The sequence below is a fragment of the Trachemys scripta genome, chromosome 7, assembly GCF_013100865.1.
Source record: "Trachemys scripta elegans isolate TJP31775 chromosome 7, CAS_Tse_1.0, whole genome shotgun sequence".
In the NCBI taxonomy this organism is placed as follows: Eukaryota; Metazoa; Chordata; order Testudines; family Emydidae; genus Trachemys; species Trachemys scripta.
In genome coordinates this window covers 83,628,190-83,654,449 of record NC_048304.1, presented here as the reverse complement: position 1 = coordinate 83,654,449, position 26,260 = coordinate 83,628,190, and the positions used below count along the sequence as shown (strand labels likewise).

At 46.0% G+C, this 26,260-nt stretch overlaps 1 protein-coding gene across 5 annotated transcripts in view; it reads right to left on the bottom strand.

The window, feature by feature from the left end:
* The window catches only part of COL13A1 (collagen type XIII alpha 1 chain), a 165,061-nt gene that overhangs the window by 73,166 nt on the left and 65,635 nt on the right, over window positions 1-26,260 (bottom strand). For 4 of the 5 annotated variants that reach the window (XM_034775203.1, XM_034775200.1, XM_034775199.1 and 1 more), the window contains exons 6-12: window positions 26,055-26,081; window positions 20,939-20,989; window positions 5,322-5,357; window positions 3,704-3,730; window positions 2,501-2,527; window positions 219-245; window positions 84-110 (exon numbers count right to left, since the gene is read on the bottom strand). In XM_034775203.1, the coding sequence (XP_034631094.1) occupies window positions 84-110; window positions 219-245; window positions 2,501-2,527; window positions 3,704-3,730; window positions 5,322-5,357; window positions 20,939-20,989; window positions 26,055-26,081 (222 nt within the window). The remainder of the gene's footprint in view (window positions 1-83; window positions 111-218; window positions 246-2,500; window positions 2,528-3,703; window positions 3,731-5,321; window positions 5,358-20,938; window positions 20,990-26,054; window positions 26,082-26,260) is intronic. The other variant, XM_034775204.1, reaches the window with a different exon arrangement.

The window sequence follows — 26,260 nt, the reverse complement described above, 5'->3', positions numbered from 1 at the left end:
GGCTATGGAACACCAAGATGAATCACTCAATCATTTCCCTGCCTTTTAAATGTCATTATAAACCCAGCTCCGATTAAAATTACCTTTTCTCCTTTTTGTCCTGGAGGTCCCTGTGAAAGGAAAACAATTAAAAAATTAATTAAAGAGCATTGTGCTTATTAGGGGGAAAGTGCCAAAAGAAGGTAGATTTACAAGAAGGTGATAAGTTCAGCACTTACCGTCTGTCCCTTGGGACCAGCAACACCCTTTAAAAAAATACATTGTTGTGAGTTATATATATGCTTATACATTCAATGACAGGAACATTAAACATCTCAGCATGTGGCATGTACTCAGATGGAAAAGTGGCTTTTTAAAAAGTCTTTAGCCAAAAATTTCTATGGTAGATCTCAGTTCCCCTTGCAGTGTTTCTTACACTAGAGGAGCGAAGATGCACAAGTCCTGCAGCTTTACTGAATGGGGATGCCAACAGGAGGGTGAAAAATTAAGTAGTTATATGACAGCCGACCTCTTGGCTGACACACTGGGGACTGAAGCAGGGACCTCCAGAACCAAAAGCATGAGTTGATACTGGAGCAACTTATATTCTCTGTGGATCAGCACAGAGGGGCACCAGTAATACAGATGCACCAGAGGGTTACATATTTCATCCTCTCAAAGGATGCTCGTCCTCAGCATCTGAGGCTCCCCAAATGAGCCCCCCACTTATTTGATTGCCGCCATGTTGGCTGACACAGCAGGGATTGAACCAGGGGCCTCAGAACTAAAAGCATGTGCTGCTAAAACTCTCTAAGGAAGGGTTGTAACAATAGCCTCTGTGGCATGGCATGGCCCAGCAGGGGAGCTCTAACACACGCTCACCAGAGGGTTCAGCTTCACCTATAGCTTTTCTTTTTTAAGGCCTAATTCTAGCTATGTGTTGGGCACCCTCTGTTCATTTCCATAGGAACTGAGGTTGGTTAGTGTCTCTCTGCAGTTGCTCGGCACCTTGCAGCTTCACTCCTGAATAAATTAAAAGCCAAAGTCTGTGCTTGAATTCCCTCATACAATTTTCATTTGCTTAATTGAGAATCACATGTGTGCCCTCAAAGGGCAGCATTTAGTCCTACAGAAGGATGGGCTCTAACTACAGAAGCCAATGGGAGCATCCTGTGTAGGTCAGGCCCATTTTAACTCTCTATTTCCTCAGTGTGATGTTTAGGAATACTCCGGAAGCATCCTTCATGACTGGATATAGATTTATTGATTCTAATGGATTATATTAAATACAAAATATTTAGCACCTTGAGCAGTCAGTTTCTGTCCGGCGCAAACAACGATATGCCCTGTGCATGCAGTATATTAATGAAAGCTACTTGAACAGTAAGGGGTCACAGAAAGCAATTAATTTGCAAAGTAGTGTTAAATCAGTAATTGCTGGCCTTTGTGTCAGGTCAAGCAGGAGCTTGGTAAGGCTCTGGCTTGCACTATTTTGACAGATTCTAGGGAGAAAAGGAAGGGAGAGATATATGATTTTACTTTAGCTTCAAGTGGAGAGTAAGAGAGAACACCTGCATTGCTTTAGTTCTCTGTCTTGCATATCAACACATGGACTTTCCTGGAATAAGCACACATAGGCAGAATAGCAGTAGAGTTAACAAAATGGATATTTTTTGGAAGAACAAAAACAATAAAAACTGAGTAACCCAAAGTGCGTCCAGTTACCTATATGTAGATGATATGGTTGCTGGCTGCAGGGATATTACTAATTGCTGGCTTTCCAAATTACTCATTTGAATAACCTTGTGAATAGTGAACTCCCTGAACCATGTGAAAATTAGAGCTGGCCAAAAAAAAAATTTAAATTTGAAATTTTGATGAAATGAAGGAAACTAACACAGCTACATATTAGTTTTAAACATCTATATCATTGTGATTTCACAACTAAAGTTCTTCAGATATCTCAAAGTCACAAGGCCTTGTTTAGGACACCATAAAGTACATGCCAAGTTGGTAGCATTAAAATGAAGCCATTTTGGATTTATCAAGAAAAATCTGAAAAATCATCTTAATAAGTGACAAATGTGCTTTTTGTTGTAGTTCAGAAAACCCCAAATCTGCTAAATGGGTTTTTATGAAACTTTCCATAAACATTCACTTCTGAGATGAGTCCAACCATGAAACATTTCAGTTCCCAAAGTATTTTTAAAGAACATACTTAGTAACCAAACATAAGGCTTAATAATGGAAATGACATTCCCATGTATAACTATAGAGTTGCTATTGTGACATGATGATACAGGTACTCATCATGTAAAAATTATAGCTAAACCTCCCAGCTTCTGCTATCATGATTTTATTATATTAGCTAGAAAGTTAGTATGTTAGCAGGAATTTGGGTGGTTAGTATGCAGAGATTACTCATTTCATTTGAGTCAAACTCTAGTTAATGCCCCTGAGGAGAACCAATACAACCCCAAACCAACCCACTGCTCCCTGAAGATACACATGTAATTTTTACCATCTCCCCCTTCTGTCCAGGATGGCCCTGAAAAGGTAAAAGAGTGTGTGTTATCATTATAGAATCAGGCCTAAACACTGCATTTACACATCCCCTTGCTGTGGCTGGTCATTTCATTTTGCTTATTCTTGGTACCAAAGAAGACATAATGTTGTACCCATGTAGCCTCACAGCAAGTGGATCATCACTCCTGATCATTTAGGTGCAAAGCACAAAAAATAAAGCTTTGCTAATGAATAGCATGGACATGTGGTGAGGTATTTAGACGCTCCCTAGAGGTTGACAAGAATGGGTTAATGCTCTCCTTTGGACTAGAGGAAAGAGCACAGCTGTCTGCCCTGAGTGCAGTGATGTGCAGGGTAGCAGTGCTCTGATTGATTAATTATCCCCAGCAGAGTATAAAAGGGATGCTTCTGAGAGCTGCTGAGGGATGTTTCTGGCAGTGAGATAGGATCCTTAGTATGCGGTTTGGTGCTAGGAGGAGCACTGGGTGGGGGATTGTGGTTTCTTTTTCTTTCTGAAACTTGGTTGCAGTGAACTACAGTTTAGACTTTTCTTTTGGACATGCCTGAAACAACTCATGCCATGTTTCTGGACTGTGGTTGGGAGAAACTCTGCAGTATCTGTGTTTCCCTTTAAAAGGGGCAGGACATTATTTACATTTGTTTGTCTGTTTTACAACAAAGTCCACCACAAAAGGGGCTTGAGTGCCACAAAGGTCTTCAGAATCCTTTGCTGTGCTGGCTGACCTGTTGCAATGTGGGGGAGGAATAAACCATAATGTTCAATTAATAGCTAGTCTAGGCTGCAGTGAGATGATATATGAAGCTTAGGAAACTCATTCTATTTGTCTCTGTCTCTAGCTGTAACTGCTGGAGGTGGGAACTCAATTGCTTAGTTAAGTTTAAAGGGCAGCTTCAGGGATAAGTGCTAGTTCATAGGTGAAGCAATAGGGTAACCAGAAGAGCAACATCAGTAGGGCACCTTCCATGATTTACTGATGCTCTGAAGCCTCTCCAGGGGAATTTGGTGGTGGTGTTCTCCTGCCCACAATCTTTCATATGCAAATTTGCATGCACACACTTTGCAAAATAATTCTATACAAATTAACCTATTAACAGCCTGGCTCAGAGGACAGGGGAAGTACTAGACAAAGGCAAATAAACAGGGAGAGAGAAGCTGTGAGGGAGATGTTTCACTTACTGGTTTGCCATCCAAACCAATCGGGCCCTGAAAGAAAAAAGAGAGAGCTGATGGGGAAACTAGTTCATTGGTGGTTTATGCATTTGCCCCACAAATCTGGGTGGGGACTCAGTAGGATACAGCTGGATTATACAGGATATGGCAGAAAGAACAGTGAAGGAATGATGTGGCTGTGACTTTAAACAATGAATCACTTGAGATGCAGAACATAGGAGAAAGAAAGCAAATTGATTAACCCAGTGGAGTGCTGCTATGTGAGAGATTTCTTATCCTGGTCTCTCACTGGGGGTGTGTGCTGCAGAGCCAATGTACCCATCGCTCAGTCCCATGAGGGAATTTCTTGCCTCAGTCACGAGTGGCCTCTGGCTAATTAAGGAACTATCTTGATGGGCTCTGAATGGCCCTTGCAGTTCTCCTTGGCTAGAAGGATGCTGGCTGTGATGCAAGGGCTCAAGTGTGAGGGGCTGTGTAGGAAAAATGGGGGGTCCTCAGGACTCTGGCAGGATTACTGAGAAGTCATGGAGAGGGGCAGAAGTGAGGGGAGAGGAAAGGATAAAATGGGAAGATGGGAGTCATGCACCAAAACACCTTTGAAAGTCTGGGCCCTGGTTTGTTTTTATTTTAACTTGATCTGGGCTTGTTTGCTCTCCTTATGCTTGGACATCAAAGTGTGGAGAGATCTGCTTCTCCTCAGTGCCTTGCTCCTACTAAAGTGAGGGTAGTTTGCAATTATTGGCCACCTTTCAGAGAGGCAGGGCAGAGAGTCCAGTGCTCAGTGAGCATGGAGACTGCAGATTCCTTGGTTTTTTTTTTTTGGTCCCCCCCCCCCCCCCCCCTCCCCAGTCCAAGGCAATTGCCCGCAGATCTGTGGTTATACACAGCAAATCCTTGAATAAAAACTACCAAGCCCTCAGCTGAACTGAGCAGGCTGGCAGAGGGGTGTGTCTGTGACAAAGATAGTTCAGTTATCAGAATAAATTAACAGAAAATACATAATGAATACAGTTTTGGAACAGAATAGATGCTGTGGATGGTGCTGCAGGACCAACCTGCCAGCAAGTGTGGGGCTGAAATGGGAATTTCTTCATCTTCAGAATCTGTTTTTCATGTCATGGCCCACTCAGGTTATATCTGTAACTTACAGTGCTGCAAAAGAAATTCCAGCCATGCTTTTACCCTCTTCCCCTCCTGTTGCCTGGGCTTTCGTCTAGCAAAGTCAATAGCTGAGCCACGCTGCACAGAGCCGGATGAATCTCAGGGGCTCTTTGTTATTACAATATCACACTGGAGTTCATTAAGGATGGAATTTCACTTACCTGGGGTTTATTTTCTTTATTTTGGTTGTTTTGGGGTGTTTTTTACAGCACAGACCTGGCGTCAACCATGGTATTTTAACATTAGGGTTTTTAAAACATTTAATTTCCTTTAGTGTTGTATCTTTGTTTTTTAAGGCATCATTAAAAAGAAAAGAAAATAGAAATGAAACAGAAAAAAACTTTTCAATTACATTATATTGGGTCCATGGTTTTGGATGGAAATGCTGAAAGGCACTTAGCTTTAGTGACATGAGCTGGCAATATTATACACTTGTACCTCATAGATTAACAGTTCCACTTACCGGAAATCCAGGAAAACCTCTCGTTCCAGGCTGTCCCTGAGAAGAATAAAATGGAGACAGAGAGGTTTAAAGAAATCTGAGAGCAGTGCAACATGTCTTCCTAAAATTGCTCTGTAGGGCCTCAGGGTTTGTTATTTTCCCCAACCTGATCTCTGTGTAATATCACTGCAGTTCTCAGTATAGTCACCCAAGACTCAAGTGTGTTTTAAGAAAGCAGGCTACTGGGGAGCCAGGGGAAGTCTCCAATCGCAGCTTCGTTTTGTACGGAGCCAGGACAGTGTTGGAGATGGTCCAATTTGGACTCCGAGTACTTTGTCTGAAGTTTCTAAAGTAATTAAATGGGCGTTCCTTGCTCACACGCTGGCCTTCTGGAGCATTTTCCAGAGTCTAAGCTCTCTTTATGGAAATTCCTTGCATAGCCACATGCATGGCCATAAAATGAGGTCTTTAATACTGAGTGATGTGTAGTGCAATGTGCAAACCCTTGCAGCTCACCAACTCTATATCATCAAGACAAACTCTATGCTATTGCCCCAGTTCATTAATTTTACTCACAAAGAAAATTTTGTAGCAAAGATTCTGAAAAATAAAAAGGGATTGTATGTAAAGTGAATGGGTGATGTAAACACGCCCCTTCCCCTCTCTTCTTTTCCAATAAGTCAGTTTCTGATTGTCAATGCAAGATCTGAATCAAACAAAATGCAGCAAGTATTGGCAGATCACACAATGGAGTGACTGTCAGACTATTTGTCATTGATTCAACCACATGCAGACAATTAGAGGGTGAAAGCCTCATGGCTGCTAGTTTGCAAAACACTAAGTGCCAGAGCATAGATATCCTATAAGTCCTATTTATTTAAGGGTATCTAAATCCTGATGTAGCTAGCGATGTGTCAGCCAATAACAACAAATTTCAGTAAAAAGCAACAGAGGGTCCTGTGGCACCTTTGAGACTAACAGAAGTATTGGGAGCATAAGCTTTCGTGGGTAAGATCCTCACTTCTTCAGATGCAAGAAGAACTTCTGTTAGTCTCAAAGGTGCCACAGGACCCTCTGTTGCTTTTTACAGATTCAGACTAACACGGCTACCCCTCTGATACTTAACAAATTTCAGTCCGATCCTGAAATTAAGCCGTTCAGATTAAAATAGTTGAATGAAGTAAATTCTGTGCCTCTCTCTTCTTCTCTGATCCCTGAAATCCATTTTGAAATTTCAATAGGTCTAGTTCTTTCTGCTGGTCTAACTATTCTCTTCAGACCTTGTGCATTCTGGGACTTCCCCGCTGGGTGAGGTGGGGAAGGGAAATACCTTCTAGGGCACTTTTAACCTAGGGAAGTCTCTAAGCATATAAGATTTGAATGAAACCACGGCTGGGACTGAACATAGAGTATGACCAGACCTTTGATCCTCACAGTGGAGTATCAGTGAAGGTTCAGGGCTGTTTAGCAGTTGAGGCGAATGACTTGGGAGCCAGATGCATATTCAGAACGAGAGAAGAAGTTGGGAGGTCAGGTGAAGGATCTGGCTGGGTTGGGAGAAAAAGGGGGTGCAGAGGTGCAGGGAGCAGTGGATGAGGAACTGTTCATGATTTTGGTGGGGCTCTTTGGAAATTGTGAGCCTGAGTCCTTTTTGAATTCCTCCATCACTGTAGTTAACAGTCCTATGCAGTAGCAAGGGATTGGCTCAATAGACAGTGTGCAGCATTGTGGAATTAAGCCCAATAGACTATAGAAGCAGGGAATAGTCAGAACACATCAATGCCCAGCCTTGCCTCTTCCCTCCTTTGGCTTCCCCGACATGTGCTGAGGACTGGGAAAAGGGCCAGATTAGAGCCCCTTTGGCAGTAGAAGGAGCCTTTACCTCGGGGTATTCCACAGAGAATATTTCCACCCCTTTACAGGCCCTTACGCCTCTGGAGTGACATAATGGGGCCTTGGCACAATGTAGAGTTGGGCCCAAAATCTTTTTTGCAGAGCTCTAGAGAACTACAGCTACTATAAAATGTCTCAAATTGCACCAAACAGTAATGTTGTTATTCAGAATGCTAGCATGACTGAATCATTCACATTGTTTTTTTAAAGCTTTACTAAGTTGAATTTGGTCATAGTTGCTTTGCAGGATACATATAAAACCACCTGGATCCGCTGGCTTGTGACCAGAGGAGAAGATACGCTATAAATTTAAGGATCTGCTCAATGCTGATTTCCAAAAGGGTGAGAACTGAGAGGATCTCATTAATAAATCATTAATTTTTGGACTACTCCCATAGACAAGAAGTGCTAAGAAAAGAATCAAGGAGGAAACCCGGAAATGGTGCAATTTGGCCTCTGCTACCTTTCTTGTAAACTATAAACTGCTTCTTTTTACTCCTTGGCTAAAGTCTGATGTGTACAATAACAGGCCACAGCAAAAGTTGACCAACTAAAGATTCCAAGAAACATTTTTTCCTTCTCTTGTTCAAATGTTGTTCATATCAAGTATATAGTCCTGGGAATTGCCAAATCATAGAGATTGTCTGTTTCTGCCACTGTCAGCACAATGCTTCTTTCTGGCCAAAATGCCTGAAGAGAAGTTAAGCGGCAGAAAACTCTGGAAGTGAAAACTTGAACCTCCTCTTTCCTCTAAAAGAAAATCTGGAAACTATTTGTCATCCCACCTCTTTCCAAAGTGGCCCCAACCTCCAGCATTTGCTTATTTATCTTGGGCATTAGGTAATTCTTTATACTTATCACCAACTCTTCATGAAATTAAATCATCTTTTCAACAGACTTTGGGGGTGGAAGAAGTGAATTTTGTCAATACGGGCTTGTGAAGTTCTGGGGTATAATCCAAACCAGTAAGGGGCTGTGTCTGAGGCCTGGTCTACACTAGGCGTTTATGTCGAAGTTAGCGCCGTTACATCGAATTAACCCTGCACCCGTCCACACCGCGAAGGTATTTAGTTCGACATAGAGGTCTCTTTAATTCGACTTCTGTACTCCTCCCCGACGAGGGGAGTAGCGCTAAATTCGACATGGCCATGTCGAATTAGGCTAGGTGTGGATGGAAATCGACGCTAATAGCTCCAGGAGCTATCCCACAGTGCACCACTCTGTTGACGCTCTGGACAGCAGTAAGAGCTCGGATGTTCTGAACTGCCACACAGGAAAAGCCCCGGGAAAATTTGAATTTGAATTTCTTTTCCTGTCTGGCCAGTTTGAATCTCATTTCCTGTCTGGACATCGTGGCGAGCTCAGCAGCACTGGCAACGATGCAGAGCTCTCCAGCACTGATGGCAGTGCAATCTCAGAATAGAAAGAGGGCCCCAGCATGGACTGATCGGGAAGTCTTGGATCTCATCGCTGTGTGGGGCGATGAGTCCGTGCTTTCCGAGCTGCGATCCAAAAGACGGAATGCAAAGATCTATGAGAAGATCTCTAAAGACATGGCAGAGAGAGGATACAGCCGGGATGTAACGCAGTGCCGCGTGAAAATCAAGGAGCTGAGGCAAGGCTACCAGAAGACCAAAGAGGCAAACGGACGCTCCGGATCCCATCCCCAGACATCCCGTTTCTACGAGGCACTGCATTCCATCCTCGGTGCGGCCGCCACCACTACCCCACCACTGACTGTGGACTCTGAGGATGGGATAGTGTCCACGGCCGGATCCTCACACATGTTACCGGACGGGGAAGATGAGGAAGGAGATGAGGAGGACGAGGCAGTCGACAGCGCTCACAACGCTGATTTCCCCGACAGCCAGGATCTCTTCATCACCCTTACAGAGATCCCCTACCAACCCTCCCCAGCCGTTACCCCGGACACAGAATCTGGTGAAGGATCATCCAGTAAGTGTTGTAAACATCTAAACATTTATTTGTAACAGAACATGATTATTAACAATTTAAAAAATGGGTTTCTCATGATTACTTTGATTAACTTAACGGTTCAGTCATGGGCAGTGCAACTATTTGAAAAAAATCTAGCAATGTCCGGTTTGGCATGATTGTCCTGCCCAAGCCGCTCTACTGTTTAGTCCCTGCTACTGCAGCTACAGTAAGATGCGGTCTATATGTCCGGGGATGGAGTAGAAATCCTCCTGGGACATCTCAAGGAAGCTCTCCTGCAGGTAATTTGAAATCCGCTGCATTAGGTTCTTGGGGAGAGCGGCCTTACTGGGTCCTCCGTAGTAGGACACGTTGCCGCGCCACGAGACTAGCAAGTACTCCGGAATCATTGCTTGGCACAGCATGGCGGCATACGGCCCTGGTCTTTGAAGGCTTTCCCGGAGCATTCTCTGTCTGTCGCTCTCAGAGATCCTCATGAGGGTGATGTCGCTCATGATGACCTGCTTTGAATGAGGTAGGGGAATGTTAGTGTTGGGACTGCTTTACCGTTCCTTTACAGAACTGTAACCGCTGGTTTGCAGCCACGCGGTGGAGGCGGGAGAGGGTCAGCCGAAAGGGATCGTTCCCGGGGACAGCCGCGAGGGTGTGGGACAGGAGCAGACTTCCTGCTTGCCGGATTGCTGGCAGCAGGGACCGACATTGATTTCAATGTGAAATGAGGCCATTGCTAATATTAAAGTTTTAAGCTGCCACGAATCTACGGCTTACCATGTCTGCGTGCAAGAGCAATTCCGTTGTCCTGACAGGGTTCTCAAAAGTGCTCTGCAAAACCCCAGACACTGAATGCGAAGGCCAAGAATTCGACCTTGTGCTGAGTGCGCATGTGATAGGTGCTGTGCATGGTCCTGTTCACAGAGAAAGACTATGTTCTTTGTTCACAAGTACATTTATCTTTCTGAGGAATTCACTCCCTTTTTCCCATTCCCACAGCCCCATCTGCGACTGTCTCACAACCTAGCCTGTCATCACACTCCCAGAGGCTAGGGAGGATTAGGCATAAGAAGAAGAGGACACGGGAGGACATGTTCTCAGAGCTTATAGCCTGCTCCCGAGCCCAGGCAGCACAGCAGACCCAGTGGCGGGAGAACTTGTCCCAAATGCACCAAGCCAACATGGATCGGGAGGAGAGGTGGCGTCAGGAAGACCAGCAGGCGACTCAAACCCTGCTTGGACTACTGAGGGAGCAAACGGACACGCTCCGGCGCCTTGTGGATGTTCTGCAGGAACGGAGGCAGGAGGACAGAGCCCCGCTGCAGTCCATCTCTAACCGCCCTCCCCCGCCACCAAGTCCCATACTCCCTTCACCCAAAGTGCACACAAGGAGAGGCGGCAGAGTCCCTGCTAACTCTCACTCCACCCCTGCAGAGAGCTCGAGCAGCAGAAGGCTCTCAGTCCCCAAAGTTTGACAAGTTCTTTCCTTCCCGCCTGACACAAGCCCCCGTCCAAGTTTCACTTCCCAGTCCCATGTGTAGTTGATAATAAAAAATATGTTTCTGTTAACTACTGTTTCCATCATGTTCTTTTGGAGGAGGGGGGGAAAGGGGGTTGGTAATTGGACAGGACAGTCACCTTTGGCAGGGTACATAGGCGGGGGCAGGCACAGCAGCAGGGCACATACATAGTGCAGTGATGCAGTGACTACTTACCCTGGTTAGTCTGGGAGGTTCTTTTCATGTTATGTGGTGGGGGGTGGGTTGCTCTGTGACTTTGTGGCAGGGGAGGGCAGTTAGAGATCTTAAGCGGCGGTCCTTAGGCAGGATCACAGAGCCACACAGCAGGGGATCTGTAACCGTCCCCCCCCTGCCACAAAGTCACATAGCCCCCCCCATACACACAGTCCCTATCAGGAGGGGTGACAGGCTCCGTTGAAAGAACCATCCCACCGCAGCGGAGCCTGTCAGTCCTTGAGTTTAGAAGCTGCATTCGCGCGACTACACTACACCCGCTCCGCACCACACTCTGCGTCCCAGTTTTTAAAAATTCCCGCGAAAACAGTATTAAAGAAAACGGTGTGCTTTATCAAAGTAGAACTATTTTTATTTTGAAACGTGTGTTGGGAGTGGGGTGAAGGCTTCTCTGTACACAAAATTAGAAAGTCACAGGTTACCCTGCTCACTGTGGAACTTTGCTTTCAAAGCCTCCCGGATGCACAGCGCTTCCCGCTGGTCTCTTCTAATCGCCCGGCTGTCTGGCTGTGAGTAATCAGCAGCCAGGCTACTTTCCTCAACCTCCCACCCCGCCATAAAGGTCTCCCCCTTGCTCTCACAGAGATTGTGGAGCACACAGCAAGCCGATATAACAATGAGATCACAGCGAGTCAGCAAGCTTCTCCATCTCCCCTTGAGACGGCCAAAAGCACACTCCACCACCATTCTGCACTTGCTCAGCCGGTAGTTGAAGAGTTCTTTTTCAGTGTCCAGGGCACCTGTATAGGGCTTCATGAGCCAGGGCATTAGCGGGTAGGCTGGGTCCCCGAGGATGACTATAGGCATCTCCACATCCCCAACAGTTATTTTGTGGTCCGGGAAGTAAATACCTTGCTGCAGCCGTCTAAACAGACCAGAGTTCCTGAAAACACGAGCGTCATGAACCTTGCCCGGCCATCCCACGTAGATGTTGGTAAAACGTCCCCTGTGGTCCACCAGTGCTTGCAGCACCATGGAAAAGTAGCCCTTTCTGTTAATGTACTGGCTGGCCTGGTGGTCCGGTGCCAGGATAGGGATGTGAGTTCCATCTATGGCCCCACCGCAGTTTGGGAATCCCATCGCTGCGAAGCCATCTATGATCGCCTCCAAGTTTCCCAGGGTCACTACCTTTGGCAGCAGTACATCAACGATTGCCTTGGCTACTTGCATCACAACAACCCCCACGGTAGATTTGCCCACCCCAAACTGGCTCGCGACTGACCGGTAGCAGTCAGGCGTTGCAAGCTTCCAGAGGGCTATGGCCACTCGCTTCTGGACAGTCAGGGCTGGTCGCATCCGGGTGTCATTGCGCTTCAGGGCAGGGGACAGCAACTCACAAAGTTCAAGGAAAGTTCCCTTCCGCATGCGGAAGTTTCGCAGCCACTGTGATTCATCCCAGACCTGCAGCACTATGCGGTCCCACCACTCAGTGCTTGTTTCCCGTGCCCAGAATCGCCGTTCCACGGCATCAACATGACCCATTGCCACCGTGATGTCCTCGGCGCTGGGTCCCCTGCTTTCTGAGAGGTCTGTGCTACTCTCAGACTTCAGCCCATCACCGCGTTGACGTAGCCTCCTCGCCTGACTTTTCTGCATCTGCCTCAGGGCAACCTGTATGATAAGCTGCGAGGCGTTGAGAGCGGCCACAACTGCAGCGATGGTTGCAGCGGGCTCCATGCTCACAGTGCTGTGGCGTCCGCGCTGTCAATGACTTGAAAAGTGCGCGAAATGATTTCCCGCCGGCGCTTTCAGGGAGGGAGGGAGGGCGGGAGTGATGGACGGATGACGACAGTTACCCAAAAGCACCCTGGCCCCTTTTTTTTTTACCCAGAAGGCAGTTGCGGCTCCACCCAGAATTCCAATGGGCGGCGGGGACTCCGGGAACTGTGGGATAGCTGCCCTCAGTGCACCGCTTCCAATGTCGACGCTTTCCCCGTTAGTGTGGACTCACAAAGTCGAATTACTGTGCTTAGTGTGGACACACACGTTCGACTTTGCAATATCGATTCAAAATATTCGATTTAAGTAAAATCGAACTACTCTCGTAGTGTAGACAAGGCCTCATAGACTTTAAGGTTAGAAGGGACCATCATGATCTTCTAGTCTGACCTCCTGCACATTGCAGACCACAGAATCTCACTCACCCACTCCTGTAATAGACCAATAACTTCTGCCTGAGTTACTGAAGTCCTCAAATCATGATTTAAAGACTTTGAGTTACAGAGAATTCACCATTTACACTAGATTAAATGGGTCACTGCAAGTGACCCATGCCCCATGCTACAGAGTAAGGTGAAAAACCTCCAGCATCTCTGCCAATCTGACCCAAGGGAAAATTCCTTCCCAACCGCAAATATGGCAATCAGACCCAGAGCATGTGGGCAAGACCTACCAAGCAGATACCTGGGAAAGAATTCTCTGTAATAACTCAGAGCCCTCCCCATTTAGTGTCCAGTCTCTGGCCATTGGGGATTTTTGCTAATGCCAGTTGCCGATGGGCTACATGCCATTGTAGGCAGTCCCATCATTCCACCCCCTCCATAAATGTATCAAGCTCAGTCTTGAAGCCAGTTAGGTTTTTTGCCCACTCCCCCCCCTGCTCCCCTTAGAAAGCTGTTCCAGAACTTCACTCCTCTGATGTTTAGAAACCTTCACCTGATTTCAAGCCTAAACTTGTTGATAGCCAGTTTAAATCCATTTGTTTTTGTGCCCACATTGGCGCTTAACTTAAATAACTCCTCTCCCTCCCTGGTATTAATCACTTTGATGTATTTATACAGAGCAATCATATCTCCCCTCAGCCTTCTTTTGGTTAGGCTAAACAAGCCAAGCTCTTTGAGTCTCTTCTCATAAGATAGGTTTTCCATTCCTGGGATCATCCTAGTAGCCCTTTTCTGTACCTGTTCCAGTTTGAATTAATCTTTCTTAAACATGGGAGACCAGGATTGCATACAGTATTCCAGATGAGATCTCACCAGTGCCTTATATAATGGTATTAACACTTCCCTGTCTCTACTGGAAATACCTCACCCAATGCATCCTAGGACTGCATTAGCCTTTTTCATGGCCATATCACACTGACAGCTCATAGTCATTCTGTGATCAGGCAATACAACCAGGTCTTTCTCCTCCTCTGTCTCCTCCAACTGGTAAGTCCCCAGCTTATAGCAAAATTCTTGTTGTTAGTCTCTAAATGCATGACTTTGCACTATTAAATTCCATCCCATTTCTATTACTCGAGTTTAAAAGGTCATCCAGATCTTCTTGTATGATATTCCAGTCCTCCTCTGTATTGGCAATACCTTCCAACTTTCTCTCACCTCCTGTCCCACAACCTTAGATGCCTCACTATGGCTTACTGTTGTAGCTCTCAACCTGGGCCACTCACACACAGCTTACCAGCATGCAAATCACACCCTGAATGTCTGTGTATTGCTACAGTCCTGGTCCAGCAACTCTGACCCCAGCAGCCTGTCAGCAACACTCAGCCACACTCTCTGGCTTTCACCAGCCTTGGTTATGACTTGCAAGGTGACCCCAACACACTCCCAGTCCTGATTTTTCCCAAAAACGTGTGTTCTGCACTGTCCAGCCCCTCCTGGGCAGTTCAGATATAAAAAGTCCGTTGCGCCTGTAAAGGGTCAATATTCAACCGTTTGCGACTTTAACTGGAGTTACCAAACAGATCAGTTTAAACACAACACTGGATTAGTTTAGATTAAAAATAAAGCACATTTATTTAACTACAAAGAGAGAGATTTTAAGTGGGTACAAGTACAAGATATTAAAGTCAGAAAAGGTTACAAGAGAAATAAAGATAAAACTCTTTCTAGTCGCTGAAACTTAATAAGCTAGACTTGGTTCAAGGTAATATCCCAGCAACAGAGCTGACCAAATTCTTTGATCAGGATCTCCCCGCAAAGTCAAAGGGCTGGTTCCTTTGTCGTCTTAGGTGAAGAGAGAGAGAACCTGGTGTGTTTTTGCCCCTCACTTTTATAGTTCTGTACCCCTCTGAAATACATTTTCCTGAGGGTTACCCCTAGATAAAGTTCATTCCAGCTGTGAAGAAAGAAACAGGGAGTCTCGTGGTAAAAGAGGTTCCATATTGTTGTTTGCTAAAATGCAGATCGATTTGTTGCCCCGCTTTGTTGCCAAAGAATGGCCATTTGACAAGTGATTGCCAGTCAACTTGATGACACCTGGCTAGAGGTGTCAGCTTATCCTTTGTCTTTGAGAAATCGGTTTACCCACTCCCCAGACTAATCTGGTAAGCACGTTTGTAGTCATAATTTCAGTTTATGTTCATAACTCCTAATAAGTATTTCGCACATACATTACACAAGAATATTGATGATCAATGTGTCACTAGCTTTTAAGTGATACCTCACAAGGCATATTTTGCACAAAGATTATTACACTAATGTGTAGGATGTGTATACAGGGGTGCTTTCGGTCATAGTTCTTCTAAGAGCTTTGGCTGTGATAGACAAAAATCCATTTTAAATATTGTTGTTACTTGGGTGAACCCTTTGTATGGGTTGAGTTAAAACCCCAGTGAGACTAGCAGATGTGAACTTGCCCTCCCGTTAACATAATTGTAAGCATAAGCCTCACTTAAGACAAAATGTGTGTGTCTGTGTCTGTGTCTGTGTATACCTACCCAGGAGTTTTTGTTGAGTGTTGTTTTGGATAGTTTGTGAGGTGAGAAAGAGATCACAGAACTGAGGTCACATAAGAACAGATGGAGTGAGAGAGGCAGCCTGAAGGAGCAGCTAAAAGCATGAGGCTGACCCTGGAACTGTTGGTAGATCTATCCAATTACAACTCTCAGGACATCTGCATCACTCTTGAGGCCAATTATTAGCTAAGAGCTGCAGTTTATGACAAAGGGGGAAAGGGACAAGCCTGTTATTCTTATATTCCATTGCGTGGTTAATTCAGTGCTCAGAAAACAAAAGGACTGATCCACTCTGAGCCCAGCCTAGTGCAGGCAGAACAAGCACTGTCAATGCACCCTGACCTGTAACACCCCTTGCTATTCTATTCCTGGATCACAACACAATTCTTCTGAAACACCTCAGTCCTGAACAACAATCTCTTTTCCTCTGTCTCTGCTATTCTAAGTCTGGGAGACTTATAGTATACTTCCTAGAAGGGCTTATGCTGAGCCTTTCTCATTGAAAATCAAAAGCGTACACATAAACTCAATAAAGAGATGTGATTAATGTTTTGCTAGGAACAGCAGGACACCCTGTTGTTGGCTAAAAGGATCAGGACAATAAGATATCTTTTCCCGTGCCAGAGTGAAGCTCCTGTTCCTAGACTCTGCAGAGAGTGAACAATGTGTTTCACCCTAGGGTAGTGGGGAGGGACATTTTGTCTATTAGGTCTTCTTTCCCAATCCGCTTGGTGTACTATTGTCCTTCCTTATTGCTAGGGCCCTACCAAATTCATGACCAAAAAAACGCATCACAGACCATGAACTCTGATCTCCTCCCATGAAATCTGGTCTTTTGTGTGCTTTTACCCTACACTATACAGATTTCACAAGGGAGACCAGCGTTTCTCAAATTTGGGGTCCTGACCCAAAAGGGAATTGCAGAGGTCACAAGGTTATTTTAGGGGTGGTCACGGTCAGTGTTCCCTCTAATTTTTCCCACCCATGTGCGGAATGAATTTGTTATGTGCACCAATATGGAGGTGATGTGTGACACATCACCTTCAAATTGGTGCACATAACAAAATTCATGTGGTGGAGGTGGGGTGGAGGGGTTTGGAGTGTGGGTGGGGGCTCAGAAGGCTGGGGCAGAGGGTTAGATTGGGGGGAGGGCTCCAGCTGGGGGTGTAGGCTCTGGGGTGGGGCTGGGGATGAAGGGTTTGGGGTGCAGGAGCGTGCTCTGGGGCTACCAGGCCTCTCCCCCACAGCTTTCTCCCCACAGCAGCACCTGGGCTGGGGGGAGAGGCACCTCTCCCCGCCATGGACGCTCCGAGGCTGGGGCTGCAGGATAGGCGCCCCTGGCCCAGCTCTCGGCCCCCGCAGGTCCGGGCCACCCGGGGTCGGGTCCAAGCCGGACTGCCATGGTTAGGTCTGAGCCTGGCGGGGCGGGCTGAGCCGTGTCGGGCTGGGCTGTGCCGCCCCATGTCTGGGCTGCACTGCTCTGCACCACCGTGGCCACAGCTAGGGCTGGGCTGCACCACGCCACCCCGGCTGGATTCAGGCTGGGGTAGGGGTGCCCCAGCCGTGGCAGGTCCGGGATGCAGCATAGTTGGGGTCCGGGGGCCGCCCCGGCCATTGCAGGTTGGGGGCTGGGCTAAGTTGTGGCCAAGGCAAGGGCGCCGCTTCCCCAGCCATGGCAGATCCGTGGATGGGTTCCCTGAGCGGCTGCGCAGCGCTAAATAGGTTGCTGCATGGCAGTGCAGCTTACAGGGAACTTAGGTCACGGTATTCCCACCCTTACTTATGCACTGCCTTCAGAGCTGGGTGGCTGTAGAGTGGCGGCTGTTGGCCAGGTGCCCAGCTCTGAAGGCAGTGCCCTGGCAGCAGCAGTGCTAGGGCTACCATATGTCCGGATTTCCCCGGACATGTCCGGCTTTTCAGTCTATAAATAGCCGTCCGGGGGGGGAATTTTTAAAAATCTAAAAATGTCCGGGATTTCCCCCCGGTCGGCTATTTATAGATAGAAAAGCAGCGGCCAAGCGCCACTTGGCAGCCAAAGCCCCTTCCCGGCTCCCCCCATCCCCTGCAGCCTTACCACACTGTCCGGCCCGCAGCTGTCTTCCCCCTCCTCCCCTGCCCTGAACGCTCCGCCCACTTGCTCCTCCCCTTCCCCTGCTTCCCGCCAATCAGATCTTCGCGGGAAGTCTGAAAAGAAGCAGGGGCAATCGGGAGGCAGCAGCAGGTAAGCTGGGGCGGTGGGGGGGGCGCGAGGAGGAGAGCTCCGGGGAGGCACGGCCCTGGCCGAGCGGCGCCCGGCGGCCCCAGGGGCTCTGCCCAGCTCGGGCCCCAGCACCCCTGGCCCGGACCCGGCCCGGCTCGGGCCCCAGCACCCCCGGCTCGGGCCCCAGCAGCGCCGGCCGAGCACCTCCGGCCCGGCCCCAAGCCCCGCAACCCCGGCTCTTTAAAGCTGGCCCTGGTCAGGGGACAGGGAGGGGGGGTTGGATGGGTCGGGAGTTTGGGGGGGGGGCTGTCAGGGGGGCAAGGGTGTGGAGAGGGGTTGGGACAGTCAGGGACAGGGAGCGGGGGGGTTAGATGGGTCTGGGGGGGCTGTCAGGGGGGCAGGGGTGTGGAGAGGGGTTGGGACAGTCAGGGACAGGGAGCAGGGGGGGTTAGATGGGTCTGGGGTTCTGAGGGGGCTGTCAGGGGGCAGGGGTGTGGAGAGGCGTCGAGGCAGGCAGGTAGCAGAGGGGGTTGGATGCGTCAGGAGTTCTGGGGTTACTGTCAGGGGCCGTGGAGCAGTTGGATAGGGCATGGGAGTCCCTGGGGGGTCTGTCTGGGGGTGGGGGTGTGAATATGGGGTGGGGGTGTGGATAAGGGTCAGGGCAGTCAGGGGACAGGTAGGGTCGTAGGGCATTCTCAGGAGGGGGCAGTCAGGGGACAAGGAGCGGGGGGGTTGGGGGTTTTGAGGGGGGCAATCAGGAGGTGTGAAGTGGGAGGGAGTGGATGGGGGTGGGGCAGGGGCAGGGCTAGAGCGGGGCTCCCCCCCCCCCGTCCTCTTTTTTGCTTGTAGAAATATGGTAACCCTAAGCAGTGCAGAAGTAAGGTTGGCAATACCATACCATGCCATCCTTACTTCTGCGTTGCTGTTGGTGGTGGCTTTCCCCCCGTCAGCAACCGCCGCTTTCCAGCTGCCCTGCTCTGAAGGCAGCACCGCTGCCAGCAGCCGTGCAGAAGTAAGGGTAGCAGTACTGCAACCCCCGCTACAATAACCTTATGCCCCTCTCCCCGCAACTCCTTTTTGGGTCAGGACCCCGACAATTACAACACTGTGAAGTTTCAGTTTTAAACAGCTGAAATCCTGAAGTTTGCAATTTTTAAAATCCTATGACCGTGAAATTGACCAAAATGGACCATGACTTTGGTAGAGGCCTACTTATTGCTGCTAATAGCAGCCTAGCAGGAACATCTTGGCTGAAACAACTTCTGCAGTTTAGCACAAGACCCTAAAAGGCTATCTGCCATTCAGAAAACTGCAGCGGTCAAAATAAAAGTCACTGTCTTCTGAAAAGCCCAAGAATCTGCATTTGTTTCCTGGTTTGGTTTTGCCATTTATCAACCTCACAGTGGCGGACAGGTGGCACTGGGAGCAGACTAAGCTGTTTCCTATTAGGAGCACTTACCATGGGACTTATGGAAGGATAATTGGAAAGCCAGATGTAGCCGACTGTCCAGGCTGCTGAGGTCTCTTTCTCTTGACCTCAACCGATTAGCTGTGAAACAAGGGCATATGTCCTCCATCCTCTCTCTAGGTCAAGGATGCTACTCCTCACAAAGCTAATCAAAAAAGGAAGTTATCGGGGCAGGTGGGCGGCAAGGGGGATTGAATCTTTTTCTGTCACACTGCAGTGGAAATCAATGGTATCTCAGAATGGATGGAACTGAGAGAGAGTGAAAATGCTTGCCTGAAAGAGAGTGGTGGTAACCTATTTGGGCAATAAGCTGTAAAGCAGTGAAAACATGGGCTAATATTTGTCATGTAGAATATCAGGGGTGGAAGGGACCTCAGGAGGTCATCTAGTCCACCCCCCTGCTCAAAGCAGGGCCAATCCCCAAATGGCCCCCTCAAGGATTGAATTTACAATGCTGGGTTTAGCAGGCCAATGCTCAAACCACTGAGCTATCCCTACCTAATACACAGTGTCTAAACTCATTGTCTCCTTATGGAACTTAAATTCATATTTAATTTCATTCTGTGAGAAAGGTACCTTTCTAAAGTGCCACTGGAGGGGCAGCCATGTTTAGGTCCTGAAGGATGGGAAGAAATCTGCTTCAACTTTTTCCATGGCATGAAGAACCCCAGCAAATTTAATACCATTAATACAAATCTAAACTCTAGTCAATAACCACTGGAAATGTACTGGAAAACTGGAGTTTCTATAGCGATACAAAGACCTAACAGAAATTTGGACAACACTGTGCATTTACTGTGTTAGGGAAAGCTAGAAATATGAACTTCAATTCAAGGAGGACCTAGAATTTGGGATGCATGAAAGCTCTAAGCCTGTATTCTTTCTAGGACACTAAGGCTCTAGTTCTCTTAGGAGCTTCATGTGGGTGGATCTCTGCACCTGTGTGGAACTCTTTGCAGGATCAGGGCCTAATACTGTACTTCTCCAGCCCAGCATACCTCTCTAAATGCCTCTTCTCTGCTCCCTAATTAAAACAAGCCTTTATTAAAACAAGCCATCAAGATAGCAGCAGAGGAAGGGTTCACTGAACTCTTCAGAGAGAAATCTCAGCTCTCTGTTAATTGACAGTACCATGCTTGTCATTGATGAACCTGGCTGAGCAACAAAAACTTTGGGTCTTAGGATAAGAAATTGAATTTTTCAAGCAAGTTCCTAAATTACCCATTTTTGTTATCTCCAGCAGCCATTTGCCCAGCCTTAATCCCAGACATGTTGCACTATAAAGATGGAGCAATGCCATCTGCCAATTAGACTGATTGCAAAGAGCACTCAGCCAAAGAAGACATGCTTCGCCCAAAGCGAAGGGCGTACTCACAGCAAGGCATCAGTGCTGCAGCCAAGAGGTGGAACTATTTCTCTTCCTTTTAAACACAGGAGAAAAAAAACACTGGAAAAACCTATATGGTTTCCTTGCTAAGGAGTAGGTGCTCACTAATTCTAGCAATATGGGCTGTAATTTAATTATATATAGTAAAGAATATTTGTATAAAAACAAGACTGGCCAAAAAGGAAAACCACATCAGATAGTGTTATTGCTTCTCTGGAAATGCTGCTGCTGATTTGGTACCCCTCCTTAGTCTTTTTCCAGTAACTCACCCACAGCCTGCATCATACAAAAATAGAGAGAAAGTCACTTACGGGAGGGCCTCGGGGACCGATGATGGACATGCCTGCTTCTCCGGGGGTTCCCTGCAGAGAGAGACAGAGGCAGAAAAGGTGTGAGAAAAGGAAGATTAAAAAGGAAAAAACTGGAAGGCAAGGAAGCAGAAGAAGGAAAGAGAAAGAGGAAGAGAGAGATGTGAAAGCGTCAGTGAGAAGACAAAAGAGAGCAAAAAGTGAGATGAAGAAAAGAACAAGGGTGAATCAGTAGAGGAGAGAGAGGTGATTGCATGAGATAATGAGGAGGAGGAAGAAAGACAGTTAAGGAAAAGAGATCAAAATAATCAATATTCACATTATCTATAGAGACCATGATTAAATTGTGATTGATTAGAGCCCTTCCCACCTGAGATAAAAAACCTCCTTGGCCTTTCTTGCTCATGAGAGGAGGCCATTTTGAAGTGTCCCATTCCCCTTAAGAGATGGTACCACTATGAGTCCCTTTGGTGATGAACATGAGACCTCATCTCATGCCTGCATACTCCCCATGCCCTGAGAGCACACATTTGCCTCCCCTCTATTTGATCACTCTTGTTCAGCCTGAAGCTTCACCCGCCCTAGTCTAGGGATTGAATAATGCAGAGAGGCATAACTAGGAGTAAAGCTGTGCTGTATAAGGGGAAAATGAGATGTTCAGCAAGGAAAATTATAGACACATAAAATACTTTTTGGATAAAATGCAACACAGAGGCCCTGACCTCTTGTGATTATTAAAGATCCTGTGACACTTTTAGTAAGTGCTGTTACTCTCAAGCCCTGGGTAAACTCTAATTCAGGTCATGACATTTTGCCTCCCTAAATTTCCTTTGTGAAATTGAATTGATGATAGTGATGTTCATTTCCTTTTCCAGTCTATTGCTGTGTGCTTTTTAAACAGATTTCACATCTCACCCCAGATGCATCTGCATTTCAATGGCAGCTCTATACCCAAAATGTACACACTTTATCAAGTTTATGAAGCGGTCAGGGTGCCTTTGGAGTGAAAGATACAATGTAACAGTAAGACATAAGATCACTATTAGGGTGGAATAGTCTCCTGAGGTCAGTTGTGAAAGCACCATCACTGGAGATATTAAAATACTGGCTGGTTAACCCAGCTCTGAATATACACGGGAGGCCAGATTGTATATCACAGGGTAGGGCAAGGACAGCGAGACAGATTGCATAAACCACAAGGTCTTTTTCAACTCTAGTACTTATGATTTTATGAATGGATCAAATGAGATTTAGTGATCAGATTGGAATTTGAAAGTTTAGGTCTAAAGTAAACTAAATAAATCCATGTGGAAGCAGCTTAATGTACTGTACCCAGAAATAAGTGGCTTGGTCAAACCTGTTTCGAAAATAAGTAGGGATTGACATGGAGACAAAATGTTCTTATGACTTAATCATGTATTGTATGCAATGATAGACATTTATGGTACGTCTATACTGAGCTAAGAGACCCGAGGCACAACTGCAGCTGGCCTGAGTCAGCTGACTTGGGCTCACAGGGCTTGGGCTGTGGGGTTATAAAACTGCAGTGTAGACCTTTGGGTTCAGGCTGAAACACTGCCCTAGGGACAGTTCTGCCAGCCAAAAACCATTGGCGTGCAGTGTAATCTGGCCATGCCCCTCCCCAATGCCCTGGGTTCACCCCAGTAAATATCTTTACCATTCCTTCTCTCTGGTCACTCACTGCAGAGGAGGGATGTGCTGCTATGGAAACTTTTCCACTGCACAAGACACCACCTGTGTTCAAATGCAGGGATAGGCCTAAGCGTCAATGGCCTCATCCAGATTTAAGTAGCAGCTTTCCCTGAGTTGAGATGTTCAGATCTAAGGTTCTACTTTGGTAGATTAATAGTGTTAAAGAGCGACATTAATTACTGAAGAAAGACTAGCATACTTAGTCCATGGCTGTAAAGAAGTTACTTTCTCTTTAAAGGGAGTAAACTTTATTCACTGGACTTGGAAACAGGATTTTAAGTCACAGAAAGACAAGTGTTCAGAGAGAAGAATGATCTGGCTGCAAAAAGGAGGGACAGCCTCTCAGTTTTCCTCAGCTAAAAGTGAAAGAAGAGTAGCAGTGATTTGGGGAAGAATGTTCTAACTACCTAAAGAAAAGAAGAGAGAAACTGAGTGAAGAAAGCAAAAGTAAAAATGGGGAACTTTGGGCAACTTAGAGGCAGCTGTGACCTGCCATGACCTGGGGAGTGGAAAAGTCCTGTTTGTAGCTATTTATAAAAGGCATTCATTTTGGATTAAGAAAAAAACAGTAAAGTTCTTCCTGGAAAAATAGTAGCCATCAAAGATTCACGGCAAACCCAGGTCATATGACTGGCAGACTATCTCAATGTGTTTTATAATACACAATACATGACTGATAGTCACAGATGATAGATTTCAAGGTCAGAAGTGACCATTATGATCATCTAGTCTGACCTCCTGCATAACATAGCCCATCAAACTTCCCCCAAAATATTTACTAGAGCAGATCTTTCAGAAAAATATCCAATCTTGATTTACCCGGAGATGGGGAATCCACCACAACCCTGGGTTAGTTGTTTCAATGGTTAATTACTCTCACTGATTAAATGTACCCCTTATTTCCAGTCTAAATTTGTCTAGCTTCAACACTGGATCACGTTATATCTTTCCCTACTAGACTGAAGATTCATTATTAACTATTTGTTCCTTGTATAGGACATTTAGACTGCAATCAAATCACCCTTTAACCTTCTCTTTTTTAAGCTTAATAGTCGAGCTCCTTAAGTCAATCGCTATAAGGCAGGTTTTCTAATCCTTTAATCATTCTCATGGCTCGGCTCTGAACCCTTTCCAAGTTATCAACCAAGTTCTTGAATTGTGGACACTAGAACTGGATAGAATATTCCAGTTACGGCTGCACTAATGCCAAATGCAGAGGTAAAATAATCTTTTTACTCCTACCTGAGATTCACCTATATATGCATCCCAGGATTTTCATTAGCCGTTTTGGTCACAGCATCACACTGGATGTTCATGTTCAGCTGATCACCACAACCTCCAAATCTTTTTCAGAGTCACTGCTTCCAAAATTCCCCATTATGTAAGTACGGCCAAAATGGATACTGTTTTCTTGTGCCCAGTTTACCAGGCAATCCAGATTACTCTGTATCGGTGACCTGTCCTCTTTGTTATTTACCACTCCCCCAATTTTTGAATCATCTGCAAAATTTATCAGTGATGATTTGATGTTTCTTCCAGGTAATTAATAAAAATGTTAAATAGCATTGTGCCAAGAACTGATCCCTGCAGGACCCCACTAGAAATATATCCATTCAATGATGATTTCCTATTTACAATTACATTTTGAGACCTACCAGTTAGACAACTTTTAATCCACTTAATGAGTGCTATGTTAATTTTATATTGCTCTAGTTTTTTAATCAAAATGTCATGTGGTACCAAGTGAAATGTCTTACAGAGGTTTAAGTATATTATGTCAACTCTATTACCTTTAACAGACAACTTGTTATCTCACCAAAAAAGATATTAAATTAGCTTGACAGGATCTATTTTCCATAAAGTCGATTGGCATTAATTATATTACCCTTGCTTAATTCTTTATTAATCAAATCCCATATCAGCTGCTCCATTATCTTGCCCAGGACTGATGTGAGATTGACAGGCCTATAATTACCTACGTTATCCCGTTTACGCTTGTTAAATATTGGCACAACGTTAGCTTTCTTCCACTCTTCTGTAACAGCGCCCCCATCTTCTAAGACTTATTGAAAAATCAATATTAATGGTCCAGTGATCTCCTCAGCCAGCTCTTTTAAAACTCTTGGATGCAACTTATCTGGAGCTGCTGATTTTAAAATGTTCATCTTTAGTAGCTGCTGTTTAACTTCCTCTTGAGATACTAGTGGAATGGAAAGAGTGTTATTATGTGATACAACTACATCATCTACCAAGGGGGCTTTGGCATCTTGGATGATTTGATAATGCTGATTGGCTACCAGGAGAATCCAAACAGGGGACAAAAGGGAGTGACCTGAAGAAGAAAAGGAAGGAGAAGAAGAAGAAGAACCAGGTTTTCATCCTGCCTTGCCCTTTCTTCCTATGGTATGTCACTGTTTTGCTCCCTATCTTTTTCACCGAGATCTGAACAGGTTTGCCAATACCATACTCTTTACAGATGTTTCCTCAAACAATGGGGTGAACAGCTAGACCTTTCCTAATTTCTGCACATTTTGCTGTTCATTTTCCAATTAATTAGATGCTGCCTGAATCGATCCAAGGCACTTCTGTCCCTCTCCTATCTTTCCCTTTTGAGTGTATGATGTAGTGGCATCTGAAGATTTAAAGTGTTGACTGACGTTGAATATTTCATGACATTTGTGTCACCAATGTGACATATTAGTGGCTTTGTAAACTACCAGCTCTATGTAGGGACAAAAAACTCATTCAATACTTTTCAAATAGTTTAGGCAACCACTCAGAGAGACAAGAAGTACTGCAGGGTCTTTTTTCTTTAAATGGAGAAGATATGATTGAAGTAAAAAAGTGTATGCGTGTGGGGTCATGGCCATATCTTTCCTATTTCCCGCCGTATTTTTTCACTATGCGACTAACCCTGGAATGGAGGTGATGAGCCATGGTCTGTGACCAGAGGAATGGTGAATAGGAGAAGCCCAGCACATAGGAACTGGATGGGCCATTAGGACATAGCTGTTATATCTTATCACATTTGCATATGCACATTTCCTGGACTTACCAGGCACAGCTGTCAGCAGTGAAGAAGCTAATGGTTAAAAAACCACAAAGGCCCAGCTGGAAATATTGAGTGTGCCCATCCACCTCTGGAAGTCAGCCCTTACAATGTTAGTAAATTATAGTAAACAAAAAATTCAACATCCTCAGATGCTGTGTGGGCTGGAAGGAATTCAAGAGATGAGCTCACATTGTGAGAGGAGAGGGGTGGGGCAGTTCAGATCTATGTGTGGTTTAAACACACGGAGGGCTTTAAAGGCACAGCTCTTCAATTGTTGTGATTTGAAGTGAAGGGATTTCAGGCGGCTGAGAGAGGTCAGGGTATGACATGATGAGCTGGAAAGAGCTGACTCACCTTCTCTCCGGGTTGCCCCTTTAGTCCCTGGGTCAATTACACCAGTCGCAGCCGCATGCAAAAGGGTGAAGGGGAGAGAGAAAGAGACACAAACACAGGAATCAGTGTTAATGGCACACTAAACCCAAACACAAAACAACACAAAACAGGTCACAGACACTGACGCATGCTCTGTTTAAGGTTCACACACAAGCACAATGACCTTT